The sequence below is a fragment of the Ranitomeya imitator genome, chromosome 1 (assembly GCF_032444005.1).
Source record: "Ranitomeya imitator isolate aRanImi1 chromosome 1, aRanImi1.pri, whole genome shotgun sequence".
Taxonomy (NCBI): domain Eukaryota; kingdom Metazoa; phylum Chordata; class Amphibia; order Anura; family Dendrobatidae; genus Ranitomeya; species Ranitomeya imitator.
The window spans coordinates 778,192,908-778,207,366 of record NC_091282.1 but is presented as its reverse complement, the minus strand read 5'-3'; the positions used below and the strand labels follow the sequence as shown (position 1 = coordinate 778,207,366).

General features: G+C 46.0%; 1 protein-coding gene across 2 annotated transcripts in view; it reads left to right on the top strand.

Moving 5' to 3' along the window:
• The first annotated feature begins 13,101 nt into the window (after positions 1 to 13,101).
• The window catches only part of EML5 (EMAP like 5), a 225,207-nt gene continuing 223,849 nt past the window's right edge, over positions 13,102 to 14,459 (top strand). The window contains exon 1 of one of the 2 annotated variants that reach the window (XM_069736479.1): positions 13,102 to 13,405. In XM_069736479.1, coding sequence (XP_069592580.1) covers positions 13,209 to 13,405 — 197 coding nt within the window. In that variant the 5' untranslated portion in view covers positions 13,102 to 13,208. The remainder of the gene's footprint in view (positions 13,406 to 14,459) is intronic. The other variant, XM_069736471.1, reaches the window with a different exon arrangement.

Here is a 14,459-nt window from a genome sequence, read left to right as displayed (position 1 = left end):
CACACACACACAGCCCCACTGTATAATGACACGCACACACACAGCCCCACTGTATAATGACAGGCACACGCAAAGCCCCACTGTATAATGACAGGCAGACGCACGGCCCCACTGTATAATGACACACACACGCATGGCCCCACTGTATAATGACAGGCACACGCACGGCCCCACTGTATAATGACTCACAAACGCACGCAGCTCACACACGCACGCAGCTCACACACGCACGCAGCTCACACACGCACGCAGCTCACACACACACGCAGCTCACACACACACGCAGCTCACACACACACGCAGCTCACACACACACGCAGCTCACACACACAGCTCACACACACGCACAGCCCCACTGTATAATGACATACCAATAAAGCCCCACTGTATGACACACATGTACAGCCCCACTGTATAATGACACACACACGCACAGCCCCACGGTATAATGACACGCACACAGCCCCACTGTATAATGACACGCACACAGCCCCACTGTATAATGACAGGCACACGCACAGCCCCACTGTATAATGACAGGCACACGCACAACCCCACTGTATAATGACACGCACACGCACAACCCCACTGTATAATGACAGGCACACGCACAGCCCCACTGTATAATGACAGGCACACGCACAACCCCACTGTATAATGACACGCACACGCACAACCCCACTGTATAATGACACGCACACGCACGGCCCCACTGTATAATGATGGGCACATGCAGCTCACACGCACATGCAGCTCACACGCACACGCAGCTCACGCACACGCAGCTCACACGCACACACAGCTCACACACAGACGCAGCTCACACACAGACAGCTCACACACACGCAGCTCACACACACACAGCTCACACACACACGCAGCTCACACACACACGCACAGCCCCACTGTATAATGACACACCCACACAGCCCCACTGTATAATGACACGCACAGCCCCACTGTATAATGACACGCACACACACACAGCCCCACTGTATAATGACACGCACAACCCCACTGTATAATGACACGCACACGCACGGCCCCACTGTATAATGACAGGCACACGCAGCTCACGCGCACGCAGCTCACGCGCACGCAGCTCACACGCACGCAGTTCGCACGCACACAGCTCACACACATGCAGCTCACACACACACACGCACGCAGCTCACAAACACACGCATGCAGCTCACACACACACGCACGCAGCTCACACACACACTCTCCTCACACACACACACACTCTCCTCATACACACACACTCTCCTCATACACACACTCTCCTCATACACACATACACACTCTCCTCATACACACACACACACTCTCCTCATACACACATACACACTCTCCTCATACACACATACACACTCTCCTCATACACACACACACGCACTCTCCTCATACACACACTCTCTTCATACACACACACACACACACTCTCCTCATACACACATCACACACTCTCCTCTGTGGTGCAGGGGCGGCTGATGTCCATGTGCAGCTCTTCAGTTTCTCCTGCTCAGAGCTCTGCACTGTCCCGGCACTTCCCCCGTCTCTCCTTCTCTGCCGGGATGGCAGATGAGAGCAGGAGAAGCTGAAGCTCCGTGCACACACAGGCCGGTATGCTGACCTTTCATCTTGGCTGCTGGCTCTCTCCCTCAGAGACAGTGGCAGTGACGCTTAGGAGCTTGCTCATCGCATACCCCTGCAGCCTGCATGTCAGGGCTGCTAGCGGGATGACACCACCGCGCACTACAGGTGCGCTATGTATTAGTCACTGCCAGTCCTCCAGCAGCCCTGTGCAGCTGCTTAGACATCGGCCCGGGGGGCATATGCATTTCTGCCACCCGGCCCAGCCCGCGCCTGCTATATACAGTGGTTACGGAAAGTATTCATATCCCTTTAAATTTTTCACTCTTTGTTTCATTGTAGCCATTTGGTAAATTAAAAAAGGTAATTTTTTTCTCATTAGTCTGCACTCTGCACCCCATCTTGACTGAAAAAAAACATATGTAGTAATGCTTGCAATTTTGTTAAAAGAAAAACCTGAAATATCACATGGTCATAAGTATTCAGACCCTTTGCTCGGTATTGAGTAGAAGCACCTTTTGAGCTAGTACAGCCATGAGTCTTCTTGGGAATGATGCAACAAGTTTTTCACACCTGGATTTGGGGATCCTCTGCCATTCTTCCTTGCAGATCCTCTCCAGTTCCGTCAGGTTGGATGGTGAATGTTGGTGGACAGCCATTTTCAGGTCTCTCCAGAGATGGAGTTATTTTTGCTGTGTGCTTAGTTGTCTTGTTGGAAGGTGAATCTTCGGCCAAGTCTGAGGTTCAGAGCACTCTGGAAGAGGTTATAATCCAGGATATCTCTGTACTTGGCCGCATTCTTGTTTCCTTCAATGACAATGACAATCCTGTCCCTGCAGCTGAAAAACACCCCCATAGCATGATGCTGCCACCACCATGTTTCACTGTTGGGATTGTATTGGGCAGGTGATGAGCAATGCCTGGTTTTCTCCACACAAACCGCTTAGACTTTTTGGTGATAATTCTTATCTTCGTCTCATCAGACCAGAGAATCTTACTTCTCATAGTCTGGGAGTCCTTCATGTGTTTTTTAGTAAACTCTATACAGGCTCTCATATGTCTTGCACTGAGGAGAGGCTTCCGTCGGGCCACTCTGCCATAAGGGCCCGATTGGTGGAGGGCTGCAGTGATAGTTGAGTTTGTGGAACTTTCTCCCATCTCCCTACTGCATCTCTGGAGCTCAGCCACAGTGATCTTTGGGTTCTTCTTTACCTTTCCCACAAGGCTCTTCTCCCATGATTGCTCAGTTTGGCTGGATGGCCAGGTCTAGGAAGACTTCAGGTGGTCCCAAACTTCTTCCATTTATGGATTATGGAGGCCACTGTGCTCTTAGAAACCTTGAGTACTGCAGAAATTCTGTTGTAACCTTGGTCAGATCTGTGCCTTGCCACAATTCTGTCTCTGAGCTCCTTGGCTAGTTTCTTTGACCTCATGGTTCTCATTTGGTCTGACATGCACTGTGAGCTGTGAGGTCTTATATAGACAGGTGTGTGCCTTTTCAAATCAAGTCCTATCAGTTTAAACAAAGCTGGACCCCAATGAAGGAGTAGAACCATCTGAAGGAGGATCACAAGGAAATGACAAGTGTGTGACTTACATATGAGTGTCTGAGCAAAAGGTCTGAATACTTATGACCATGTTATATTTCAGTTTTTCTTTTTTAATACATTTGCAAAAATTACTACATTTCTGGGGGGTTTTCAGTCAAGATGGGGTGTAGAGTGAACATTAATGAGAAAAAAAATGAACCTTTTGAATTTACCAAATGGCTGCAATGAAACAAAGAGTGAAAAATTTAAAGGGGTCCGAATACTTTCTGTACCCACTGTATATGCATCGTGTGCAGAGTCCAGCTCTCTCAGGTTCTCCTTTCTCACGAATATATGATTTGGTGCCAATCCTGCCATCACTCCAGAATATACCAGCCATTTGTATTAAATCAGCAGCCGCCTGTCGCATGGATGTGCTCTCTGTCTGCTCCGCTGATCATTCACTGTAAAATGTCAATAGATCCTCCGCATGAATAGAGCTTTCCTGTACCACCATTGATTTCCAATCGGTCTCCTTCTCATTTACTTACATCTGTAGTCCCAGGAGCTGCAGGCAATTGGGCTAAGTGAATCAAGGGGGTGAGTGGTGAGATCTTTACATGACCTCCTTGTCTTCATCTGCTCTGCATGAGGAGCTCTGCTTACCATACAGGCAAATTAGGCAGCTGCAAGGGGCAGGAGACATAATTTCCCCAAAACTCTAATCATAGGGATTGTCCAGTCTCCTGTAATAAAGCTTAACTGTTTTAGAAAGTTTCAGAACTTTTCAATATATCATGTTTTATGTCTCGGTTTTGCATCATTTTTTAAATCTCTGCTTGTTTGCAGTGAATGAGAACCTTCCTTACTCTCAGAAGGTGGCCTGATCAGGTCACTGAAGGTTTGCACCAATGTATAAGTGCAGACAATCCATACATACCAGGGCCTGAGTGTGAGTGTGACCTCCCAATATAAAGGCCGCTGCCCTGCAGATATCTGTATGGATAAGTCGGTGATAATAGACAAATGGATCTCCCAGTGTAGGAATCTGGGGCAGCTCGGCTCTCAGCTCCTGCGCCTCTGAGCTGCTGATAGATTATACAAAGCTGGATGCCACCTCCTGTCACCCCGTCCATTCTGCAGGGAGCGGCATCGCCACTTCCACAAATTTCACAATTGTAGTCATCGGCGTGAAATGGCTGGCATGAGAAAAGGTGGCATCTTCCTTAATACCAGAGCCCAGGGACGCCCTGACGGCAGCACTTGTCACTGCGATGTCCTTGTGGACAACTCTAAGGGACGGGCTCGTATATAATGATTGCACGCACCTTCCTGTCTGCACCTCTTTAATAAAATGAGTTCTATCCAGCTGAGCAATGAAGGGTAGAAGGCTTGGGCTACAATGGGACCTTCTGGAATTCCACTGATTGAACTCAGCCTATGACTGCACAATAGCACCACTCCTGTCCTCAGGTTGTGTCCAGTATTGCAGATTATCCACATTTACTTCAATATAGCTGAGTTGCAATACCAGACACGATCCTTGGACAGGCTGCCATGTTTATATTCCCATAGTCCTTATCGAAATACAGGCTGAATGTCACTTCAAAAAATCAAATAAACCATATATTCCATTGTGTGCTACCACAACAGAAACAGAAGTGAAGACAGAGGGAGATAATAAAACGATAATAATTTTATTGAAACAACAATGTTTTTTTTAAAATACAGGGCATATGACAATGGGGAGGGGGAAGAAAAAATAAGGAAAGCAAAAAATGGGGGGAAAACCACCAAGCTTAAGAGAACGAAGCTGCACTGTCCCGCAAGGGGTTAAAATACTAAACCCAGTAATCATATGATGGTAGTACTAGTAGTAAAGCAAACCAGGTATCCTAATTCATGATAACTGACAATGTACACAGGGTATAACTGCCACAGGCATAAAAATATATCCTATTTCAAGGTAAAGTCAATCGGCATGACGTGAGTATATGCCTTACCCAAGAACAATGCAGAGAACGAACCTGCTAGTGTACTGGTGAAAACTCCAATAATTCAAATGTGACAGCTGAAAAAATGCCAGAAACAGTACCAAAATAGGGGTAAATAGCCAAGGAATAGTTTACCTGTGATGACAGATAAAGTGCAGCGGTATCTGGTGTCGCTAGGACAGTGCAGGAACGGTTCCCATGCGCCCGACAAGCGCTGTTTCGCCGTAGCTTCTTCAATAGGGGCGAGGACAAGGTTTAGAGAGGTGTGGGGGACTTATATAGAAGTAACAACGACACATACACAGATAATGGCCTAGGGTAAAGATATCTCAATTAATACATATATTAACAAGAAAGACCATTGGAAAATGCTAAAAACACTTAAAAGAATAAAAACATAGTCAAGAAACACCTAAAAACCGGTCCTATAAGTATAAAGGTATGCAGTTACAGAAAGGAATTGAAGCCAAAGCTTTCATTGAGGCCACGTGGGGTGATCGTGCCAAGCCTATAAATCCACTTGCTTTCCAATTGTGCCAAAGATTTGGCCGTATCACCACCACGTGTCCCCAAGTTGACCTGGTCAATAGCCTTAAAGAGTAATCCTTTGGGGTTGCAATTGTGTTTAATTTTAAAATGACGCGGTAGGGTCTTTAGAAGGGAGAGATCCTGAACACTTTTGGCCTTTTCTATGTCCCTAACATGTTCACGTACCCGGAGTTTGACTTCCCGGGTGGTCATACCAATGTATATTAAGCCACATGGGCATGTGGCATGGTATATGACATCATAGGAGGAGCATGTAAGATGTTTACGAATCTCCAAATTTCTAGATCCCTCTGCATTGGAAAAAAAGGACGCTTTTTTCATATTGAGGCAGGCTTTACAGATCCCACATGGAAAAAATCCATTTTGTAATGGCTTTTGTTTAGATTCAGAGATGGGGTCATAATGGCTGTGTACCAATAAATCCCGTAAATTCCTACTCCTTCTTGCCACCATAGATGGACCCGGAGGAAGAACCTTTTGAAGGACAGGGTCAGTAAGTAGAATGTTCCAGTGTTTTTTAAAAATTGTTTTGAGATCATTCCAGCGATTGTTATACGTTGTAATAAATCTTACCTGATTCCCTGTTTCTTTTAACGCTTTTTGCTTGGAGTATAATAAGTGGTCTCTAGGGGTATTTGCAGCCCTTCTATAGCCTTTCCGGATATTTCTTTTGCTATAACCCCGTTGAAGGAACCTGTCAGTAAGGTCTACTGCTTGTTTCTCAAAATCTGAGTTCTCGGAGCAAATGCGTTTAGCCCTCAAAAACTGTCCTATTGGGATTCCTTTGATAATGGTGGGTAGGTGAGAGGAACTGGCATGCAACAGGGAGTTCGTTGCCGTAGGTTTTCGATATAAATCAGTACATATAATGCCATTGGATACTTTGATTTTTATGTCCAAAAATTCTAGGTCGCGTCCAGATTTATAGGTCAGGAAGATGTTACGGTTGTTATCATTTAGTTTAGACATAAGTTTCTGGAGGTCCAGAGATGATCCCTCCCAAATAAACCACACGTCATCGATGTAACGCATCCACCCCTGGACCCATTGTATCTCCGGGATCCCGTCCCCTTGAAAAATCTCCCTCTCCCAGGCTCCCAAAAAAAGGTTCGCATAAGAGGGGGCACAAGAGGCCCCCATAGCGGTACCTTGAGTCTGCAAGTAGGTGTGTCTGTTGAAGGTAAAGATATTATGTGTTAAAATGAATTCCAACAGGGTGAGGATCAGGGGAATAATTGTTCTGTCCAAATCACTGGTTTGCAAATACCATTCAACAGCTTTAAGGCCATCAATGTGCCTAATGGAGGTGTAAAGGGCCTCCACGTCGGCAGTGACCATAATCATGTGGTCATCAAGAGACAAGTTGTTGAGTCTCTGGAGAGCCGACGTGGTGTCCTGAATATATGATGGTAAAGTGGATACCAGTGGTTTGAGAAAGAAGTCTATAAAGTCCGAGATGATCTCGCATAGGCCTCCGTTACCGGAGATGATAGGCCTTCCTGGGGGATCTATGGGGTCCTTGTGCAGTTTGGGCATTAGGTACAATGTAGGTAACCTGGGATGTAGTTTTTGAATGGTATCCAGCATTTTTTTAGTGATAATCCCTTGCTCAAAAGCCTTTTCGATTATTAGGAGAAGGTCCGCATGATATTTGGAAAGGGGATTATATGTTAATTTTTTGTAACAACCTGGGGCATGAAGGAGTTTATAGGCTTGTTTTTCATACATGCCTATCGGCCATATTACTAGGTTCCCACCTTTGTCTGCTGGTTTGAATACTACGTCATTTAATGACTGCAAATGGACCAAGGCTTTTTTCTCTTCTTTGTTAAGATAACAACGACACATACACAGATAATGGCCTAGGGTAAAGATATCTCAATTAATACATATATTAACAAGAAAGACCATTGGAAAATGCTAAAAACACTTAAAAGAATAAAAACATAGTCAAGAAACACCTAAAAACCGGTCCTATAAGTATAAAGGTATGCAGTTACAGAAAGGAATTGAAGCCAAAGCTTTCATTGAGGCCACGTGGGGTGATCGTGCCAAGCCTATAAATCCACTTGCTTTCCAATTGTGCCAAAGATTTGGCCGTATCACCACCACGTGTCCCCAAGTTGACCTGGTCAATAGCCTTAAAGAGTAATCCTTTGGGGTTGCAATTGTGTTTAATTTTAAAATGACGCGGTAGGGTCTTTAGAAGGGAGAGATCCTGAACACTTTTGGCCTTTTCTATGTCCCTAACATGTTCACGTACCCGGAGTTTGACTTCCCGGGTGGTCATACCAATGTATATTAAGCCACATGGGCATGTGGCATGGTATATGACATCATAGGAGGAGCATGTAAGATGTTTACGAATCTCCAAATTTCTAGATCCCTCTGCATTGGAAAAAAAGGACGCTTTTTTCATATTGAGGCAGGCTTTACAGATCCCACATGGAAAAAATCCATTTTGTAATGGCTTTTGTTTAGATTCAGAGATGGGGTCATAATGGCTGTGTACCAATAAATCCCGTAAATTCCTACTCCTTCTTGCCACCATAGATGGACCCGGAGGAAGAACCTTTTGAAGGACAGGGTCAGTAAGTAGAATGTTCCAGTGTTTTTTAAAAATTGTTTTGAGATCATTCCAGCGATTGTTATACGTTGTAATAAATCTTACCTGATTCCCTGTTTCTTTTAACGCTTTTTGCTTGGAGTATAATAAGTGGTCTCTAGGGGTATTTGCAGCCCTTCTATAGCCTTTCCGGATATTTCTTTTGCTATAACCTATATAGCTTCTATATAAGTCCCCCACACCTCTCTAAACCTTGTCCTCGCCCCTATTGAAGAAGCTACGGCGAAACAGCGCTTGTCGGGCGCATGGGAACCGTTCCTGCACTGTCCTAGCGACACCAGATACCGCTGCACTTTATCTGTCATCACAGGTAAACTATTCCTTGGCTATTTACCCCTATTTTGGTACTGTTTCTGGCATTTTTTCAGCTGTCACATTTGAATTATTGGAGTTTTCACCAGTACACTAGCAGGTTCGTTCTCTGCATTGTTCTTGGGTAAGGCATATACTCACGTCATGCCGATTGACTTTACCTTGAAATAGGATATATTTTTATGCCTGTGGCAGTTATACCCTGTGTACATTGTCAGTTATCATGAATTAGGATACCTGGTTTGCTTTACTACTAGTACTACCATCATATGATTACTGGGTTTAGTATTTTAACCCCTTGCGGGACAGTGCAGCTTCGTTCTCTTAAGCTTGGTGGTTTTCCCCCCATTTTTTGCTTTCCTTATTTTTTCTTCCCCCTCCCCATTGTCATATGCCCTGTATTTTAAAAAAAACATTGTTGTTTCAATAAAATTATTATCGTTTTATTATCTCCCTCTGTCTTCACTTCTGTTTCTGTTGTGGTAGCACACAATGGAATATATGGTTTATTAGGCTGCCATGTTTGCAAACCCCTTTATCCTTTCAAGATCTCTTCTTGCTGTAATGGGCTAGAAACCTTCTTGCTTACATCTAAAGGATGAAAATCCTCCTGTCATGGCTGAGTACGGACTGCAGCTTGGACTGTTTGCCTCACAGATTGTGGAGACTGAATACAATTGCGGAAAACCATCAGCTGTAAGAAGCTCTTGATCTGTTTTGGTTTTCAGTCTCTGGGTGCAAACAAGGAAGTTTCCATTCAGTGAAAGCAAGCAGAATGAATGAACAAGCCTGTTTTATGCATGGGGGACAGGACAAACCTTCTGGGAGGCATTTTTTTTTCTCCATCCGAGAGAATCAGGCCAATGATGCTAATCACTCTGATCCGATCTTCTTGGATGTGAAGATGGAAAAACAATTTCTCCAACTTCTCCATCCTGTCCATCCGTGAAAATCAGACTCATTAACTTGTAAGGCCAAGTATGATCCGATTTATGGATGCTGCAATTTTTTTTCCTTGTACCAACTCGTTCCAGGGAATGGATCAGACATGTGCACGGCCCCATAGAATGACATTGAGCTGAATGCGATCTGATGTTTTGTTGGATCACACTCAGATTAAAAACACAGTCGTCTGCATGAGCCCTTACATCGGATCATATATCAAAAAAATGACCGTCACATCCAAACATGAAAAAGGTCTAAACAGATGCTTACCTAGAGTAACCAACTCATATACAATCAAATAAGGCAGCACTCAGTAGCGCCATAGCTTGCAAACATGAAATATGAAAATTGAAATGCATTACTGCACCAGAAATATGAAAAATGGAGAAAGATTAGTGCATAAATTGGCCAATTCATGTGTACCTGGCAGCCACAGTAAGGCGCTTCTCATTGCCAGGACCTAATGCCAATCCTCTCTTAGACAGTCTGCATCTCTCTGGGAACCCTTGGCCTCAGCTGTTTTTAATTGCAGCAGGATCTTACCCCTCCATACAGATATAGATTTTCGTCTGAAGAGGATTCATATTATGTTCCCAGAGAGATGCAGACTAAGAGAGGATTGGCATTAAGTCCTGGCAACGAGAAGCACCTTACCGTGGCTACCAGGTACACATGAATTGGCCAATATATGCGCTAAGCTTTCTCAATTTTTCAAATTTCTAGCGCAGAAATGCAATTCAATTTTCATATTTCATGTTTGCATGTTATAGCGCTACAGAGTGCTGCCTTATTTGTTTGGTTACATCTGATCGTGACGCATGAGGGGTCCTGTATCTGTTAATGAGATCTTCTGGAGGTCTGGTCCAATGCTCACCCGTACAGTCTTCCAGGAAGCAGCAGTGCGTTTGCCCCCTTGTTATATAATGAGGAGGGTCTTGAACTGAAGACCCTTCCAACAAGCTCTAATAATGGAAGAAAACAGGCCGTGTGCAGCTTCTCCTTTCTTTTCTGGGGTCGGATTGTTATCTTACTTTTTTATGGGGTACAATATATATATATAATAATTTTTTTTTCCTGTAGCGAGCAATTGTCCCATGACATGTCACATGACCCCGCTGATCCGCCATACTAAAGGCCAAGAGACTAGAGAAACTGAAAGAAATAGGATGCAATCACTGCTAAGCCCCTAATGAAAAGCAATTCATTATTAAGGTCATCCCGTACCCGGGGGCCCTGACTGGAGCTGGATATTACGGAGCTGCCACTGTTCTGCCTCCACAGTCATCTCACTGCATATCACTTAGTATTCACAGACTATGGCGGAGTCACTTCTTCCAAGGCTGCAATCACCATTGGACCCTGCAGGAATTGTCAGTCCTTCCTTTATATTTTCCATTCCTCTTAAATGCACTGGTTCAAAAAACTGCACTCAGACCTCTGTATGGTACAAGTGCTGCTGGGGAGCAATGGTGGAGGCACAGCATGATGTCCTGGCCTCCAATAGACCTAGGGTTCAGAGTCAGCCCAACATAGCCACCATTTCTGCTCCTGTGGGGGCTCCTAACCAACCCCTTCCATTGTTTGTGGCTCCCTTGCACCTTTCTACTGAGATTCCCATATAAGCCAAGATAGATATAAAGCTTCATTCTTTTATAAAATGTTTTGCAACTTTCTAAAAGACTTGGTGGATCTTTTCCTAAGACCTCTGTTTGCTTTTAGAGAATGGATATGTCCTAGTGTGAATCCAGTGGCTGAATTCCCCGCCTGACCCTGCAACTAATACTTTACACAGCTGAGGGTTTGGTGCTGTAGTGTTAGACTAGAATATAATAATCAGCAGCACAATCTCTATTATTTGTTACATTTTATTTGCACTAATACAATGTATCAGTCTGAAAACAAAGAGGAGAAGTGACTGCTGGATACAATAGTAACAAACCTTCAGCTGTGGAAAGGCTCAGGCTAGTGCTGCTCTATAGTCTCTGGTCTGATAATGTAGGTCAAACAGGAATGTTTTCAGTCACTGAGAGCAAGCAGAGGGATGAGAAAGTACAACAGAAAGCAGAAGAGAAACTGGCAGAACTAGAATCAGGGAATGGAAGAGTGCAAGGAACAAAGAAGAGGAGTGAGGAAGCAAAGAAAGGAAGAGGAGGGACGGAGGAAGGGAAAAGGGGGAAGAGGAATGAAAGGGAATAAGCAGAGAAGGAAAGAAGATGAAGAAAAAAGAATGTAGGAGGAGGGAGGAAGAGAAGATGGAGAGGAGGGAGGAAGGAGAAAAATGAGGAAGGAAAGATGGAGATGAAGGATGGTGAATAAAGAAGAGAGGATGAAGAGGAGGAGGGAGAGAGGGAAAGGAAGAAGAGGAGGAGGAAGAGATTAGGGAGACGATGAAAGGGGTCAAAAAGGAGGAAGGGAAGAAGGAGAGGAGGAAGGAAGGTAAAGAAAGGAGGAGAAAGCAATAAAAGGAAAAGGAGGGAGCCGGGGAAGAGGAGGGAGGATGGAAAGTAAGAAGGAAGAAAAGAAGGTAGATAGCAGGGAATGGAGGAAGGAAAGAAGGATAGAATGTAGGAAGGAAAGAAATGAGGAAGGGAAGAAAGAGGGAACAGGGATATGAGAGAAGGGAACAGGGAAAGAAGGGAGGAAGAAAAGAAAGGAGGAAGTTGAAGACGAGGGAGGGAGCAGAGAAAGGAAGAAGGAGGAAAGAGGAGGAAGAGGAGAAGAGAATAAAGAGGAATAGGAGGAGGGGGGCAGGGAAACTAGGGAGGAACAGGGGAGAGAGAAGCTAAGGAAGGAGAGAAGAAGAGGGAGAAAGAGAGGAGAGGGACAGAAACAGAAAGAAAGGGGAATAAGATGAGAAAGGAAGCAAGGAAGAAAGTAGAGAAGATGGAGGGAAGGAGAAGGGAAAGAAGGTAGGAAGAAAATGAAGGAGGGAAGAGAAAGCAGAAGAGAGAGAAAGGAAGCAAGGAGGGAAAGAGAAAAGGGAAGAAGAGAGAAAATGAGCAAGGAAAGATGGATGAAATCAGGGATAGATGGAAGGAATCAGGCACAAAACCCATCTATCCCGCTGGAGGCAACTGAGTGCTGTGCTGGGACTTTTGGTTCCACAATGCCTGTGGCCATACTGTAGGCTGTGCGCATAGACCATGGATCTGGTAAATGTTTGCATTATTTGTACATTGCTCACTTGCTCAGCCACTCTTCCGATCTGTATTCCCAGAGGCTGGTGTGAATTGCTGGGACCTATGCTTCCACAACCAGTGCTACGGTAGTTACAAATATCAGCTGTAGTACCATGCTCGTCACCGGTTGGCGACACTAGTGCGGACCCCCTGCCCTCCCAGACCTCAGATCAGTCTGCTAGGCGCTATCACTTTAATTCTAAGGCCTGCCAATGAGACCTGATTGTGATTGGCCCGCACAGACGTCAATCCTGCAGGATATCCAATCCACCTTGGGCAGGAGGCGTTCCCGAGCAGCAGCCAACTCCGGCGCTCAGTGCAGGAGGCGGCGGTGGCTGCGGAGCTTCAGCACCAGGGACAGCGGCGGCGTCATGCCCGGAGCCCGCGGCGCGGAGCACAGCCGTCCCCTCAGCCCCCACTGATGCTGCCTCAGCCCCTCACACCTGCCCGCCGTGTATGAGGAGATCACCCCGGGGTCATGGCTGACAGAACGGCGCCCAACTGCCACCTCCGGCTGGAGTGGGTGTACGGCTACCGGGGCCACCAGTGCCGGAACAACCTGTATTACACGGCGGCCAAGGAGATCGTCTACTTCGTGGCGGGAGTCGGGGTGGTCTACAACACCCGGGAGCACAAGCAGAAATTCTACCTGGGCCACAACGATGATATAATCAGGTACCGGGGACGAAGGGGTTAACAGGCGGCAGAGCAGGAACAGACCAGACCCCTAATAGAGGCACCAGCCTAAAGAGACCCCTAACAGAGGCACCAGCGTAAAGAGACCCATAATAGAGGCACCAGCCTAAAGAGACCCCTAACAGAGGCACCAGCCTAAAGAGACCCCTAACAGAGGTACCAGCCTAAAGATACCCCTAACAGAAGCACCAGCCTAAAGAGACCCCTAACAGAGGCACCAGCCTAAAGATACCCCTAACAGAAGCACCAGCCTAAAGAGACCCCTAACAGAGGCACCAGCCTAAAGAGACCCATAATAGAGGCACCAGCCTAAAGAGACCCCTAACAGAGGCACCAGCCTAAAGAGACCCCTAACAGAGGCACCAGCCTAAAGAGACCCCTAACAGAGGTACCAGCCTAAAGATACCCCTAACAGAAGCACCAGCCTAAAGAGACCCCTAACAGAGGCACCAGCCTAAAGAGACCCATAACAGAGGCACCAGCCTAAAGAGACTCCTAACAGAGGCACCAGCCTAAAGAGACCCCTAACAGAGGCACCAGCCTAAAGAGACCCCTAACAGAGGCACCAGCCTAAAGAGACCCCTAACAGAGGCACCAGCCTAAAAAGACCCCTAACAGAGGCACCAGCCTAAAGAGACCCCTAACAGAAGCACCAGCCTAAAGAGACCCATAACATAGGCACCAGCCTAAAGAGAACCCTAATAGAGGCACCAGCCTAAAGAGACCCTTAACAGAGGCACCAGCCTAAAGAGACCCCTAACAGAAGCACCAGCCTAAAGAGACCTCTAACAGAGGACCCAGCCTAATGAGACTCCTAAGAGAGGCACCAGCCTAAAGAGACCCCTAACAGAGGCACCAGCCTAAAGAGACCCCTAACAGAGGCACCAGCCTAAAGAGACCCCTAACAGAGGCACCAGCCTAAAGAGACCCATAATAGAGGCACCAGCCTAAAGAGACCCCTAACAGAGGCACCAGCCTAAAGAGACCCCTAACAGAGGTACCAGCCTAAAGATACCCCTAACAGAAGCACCAG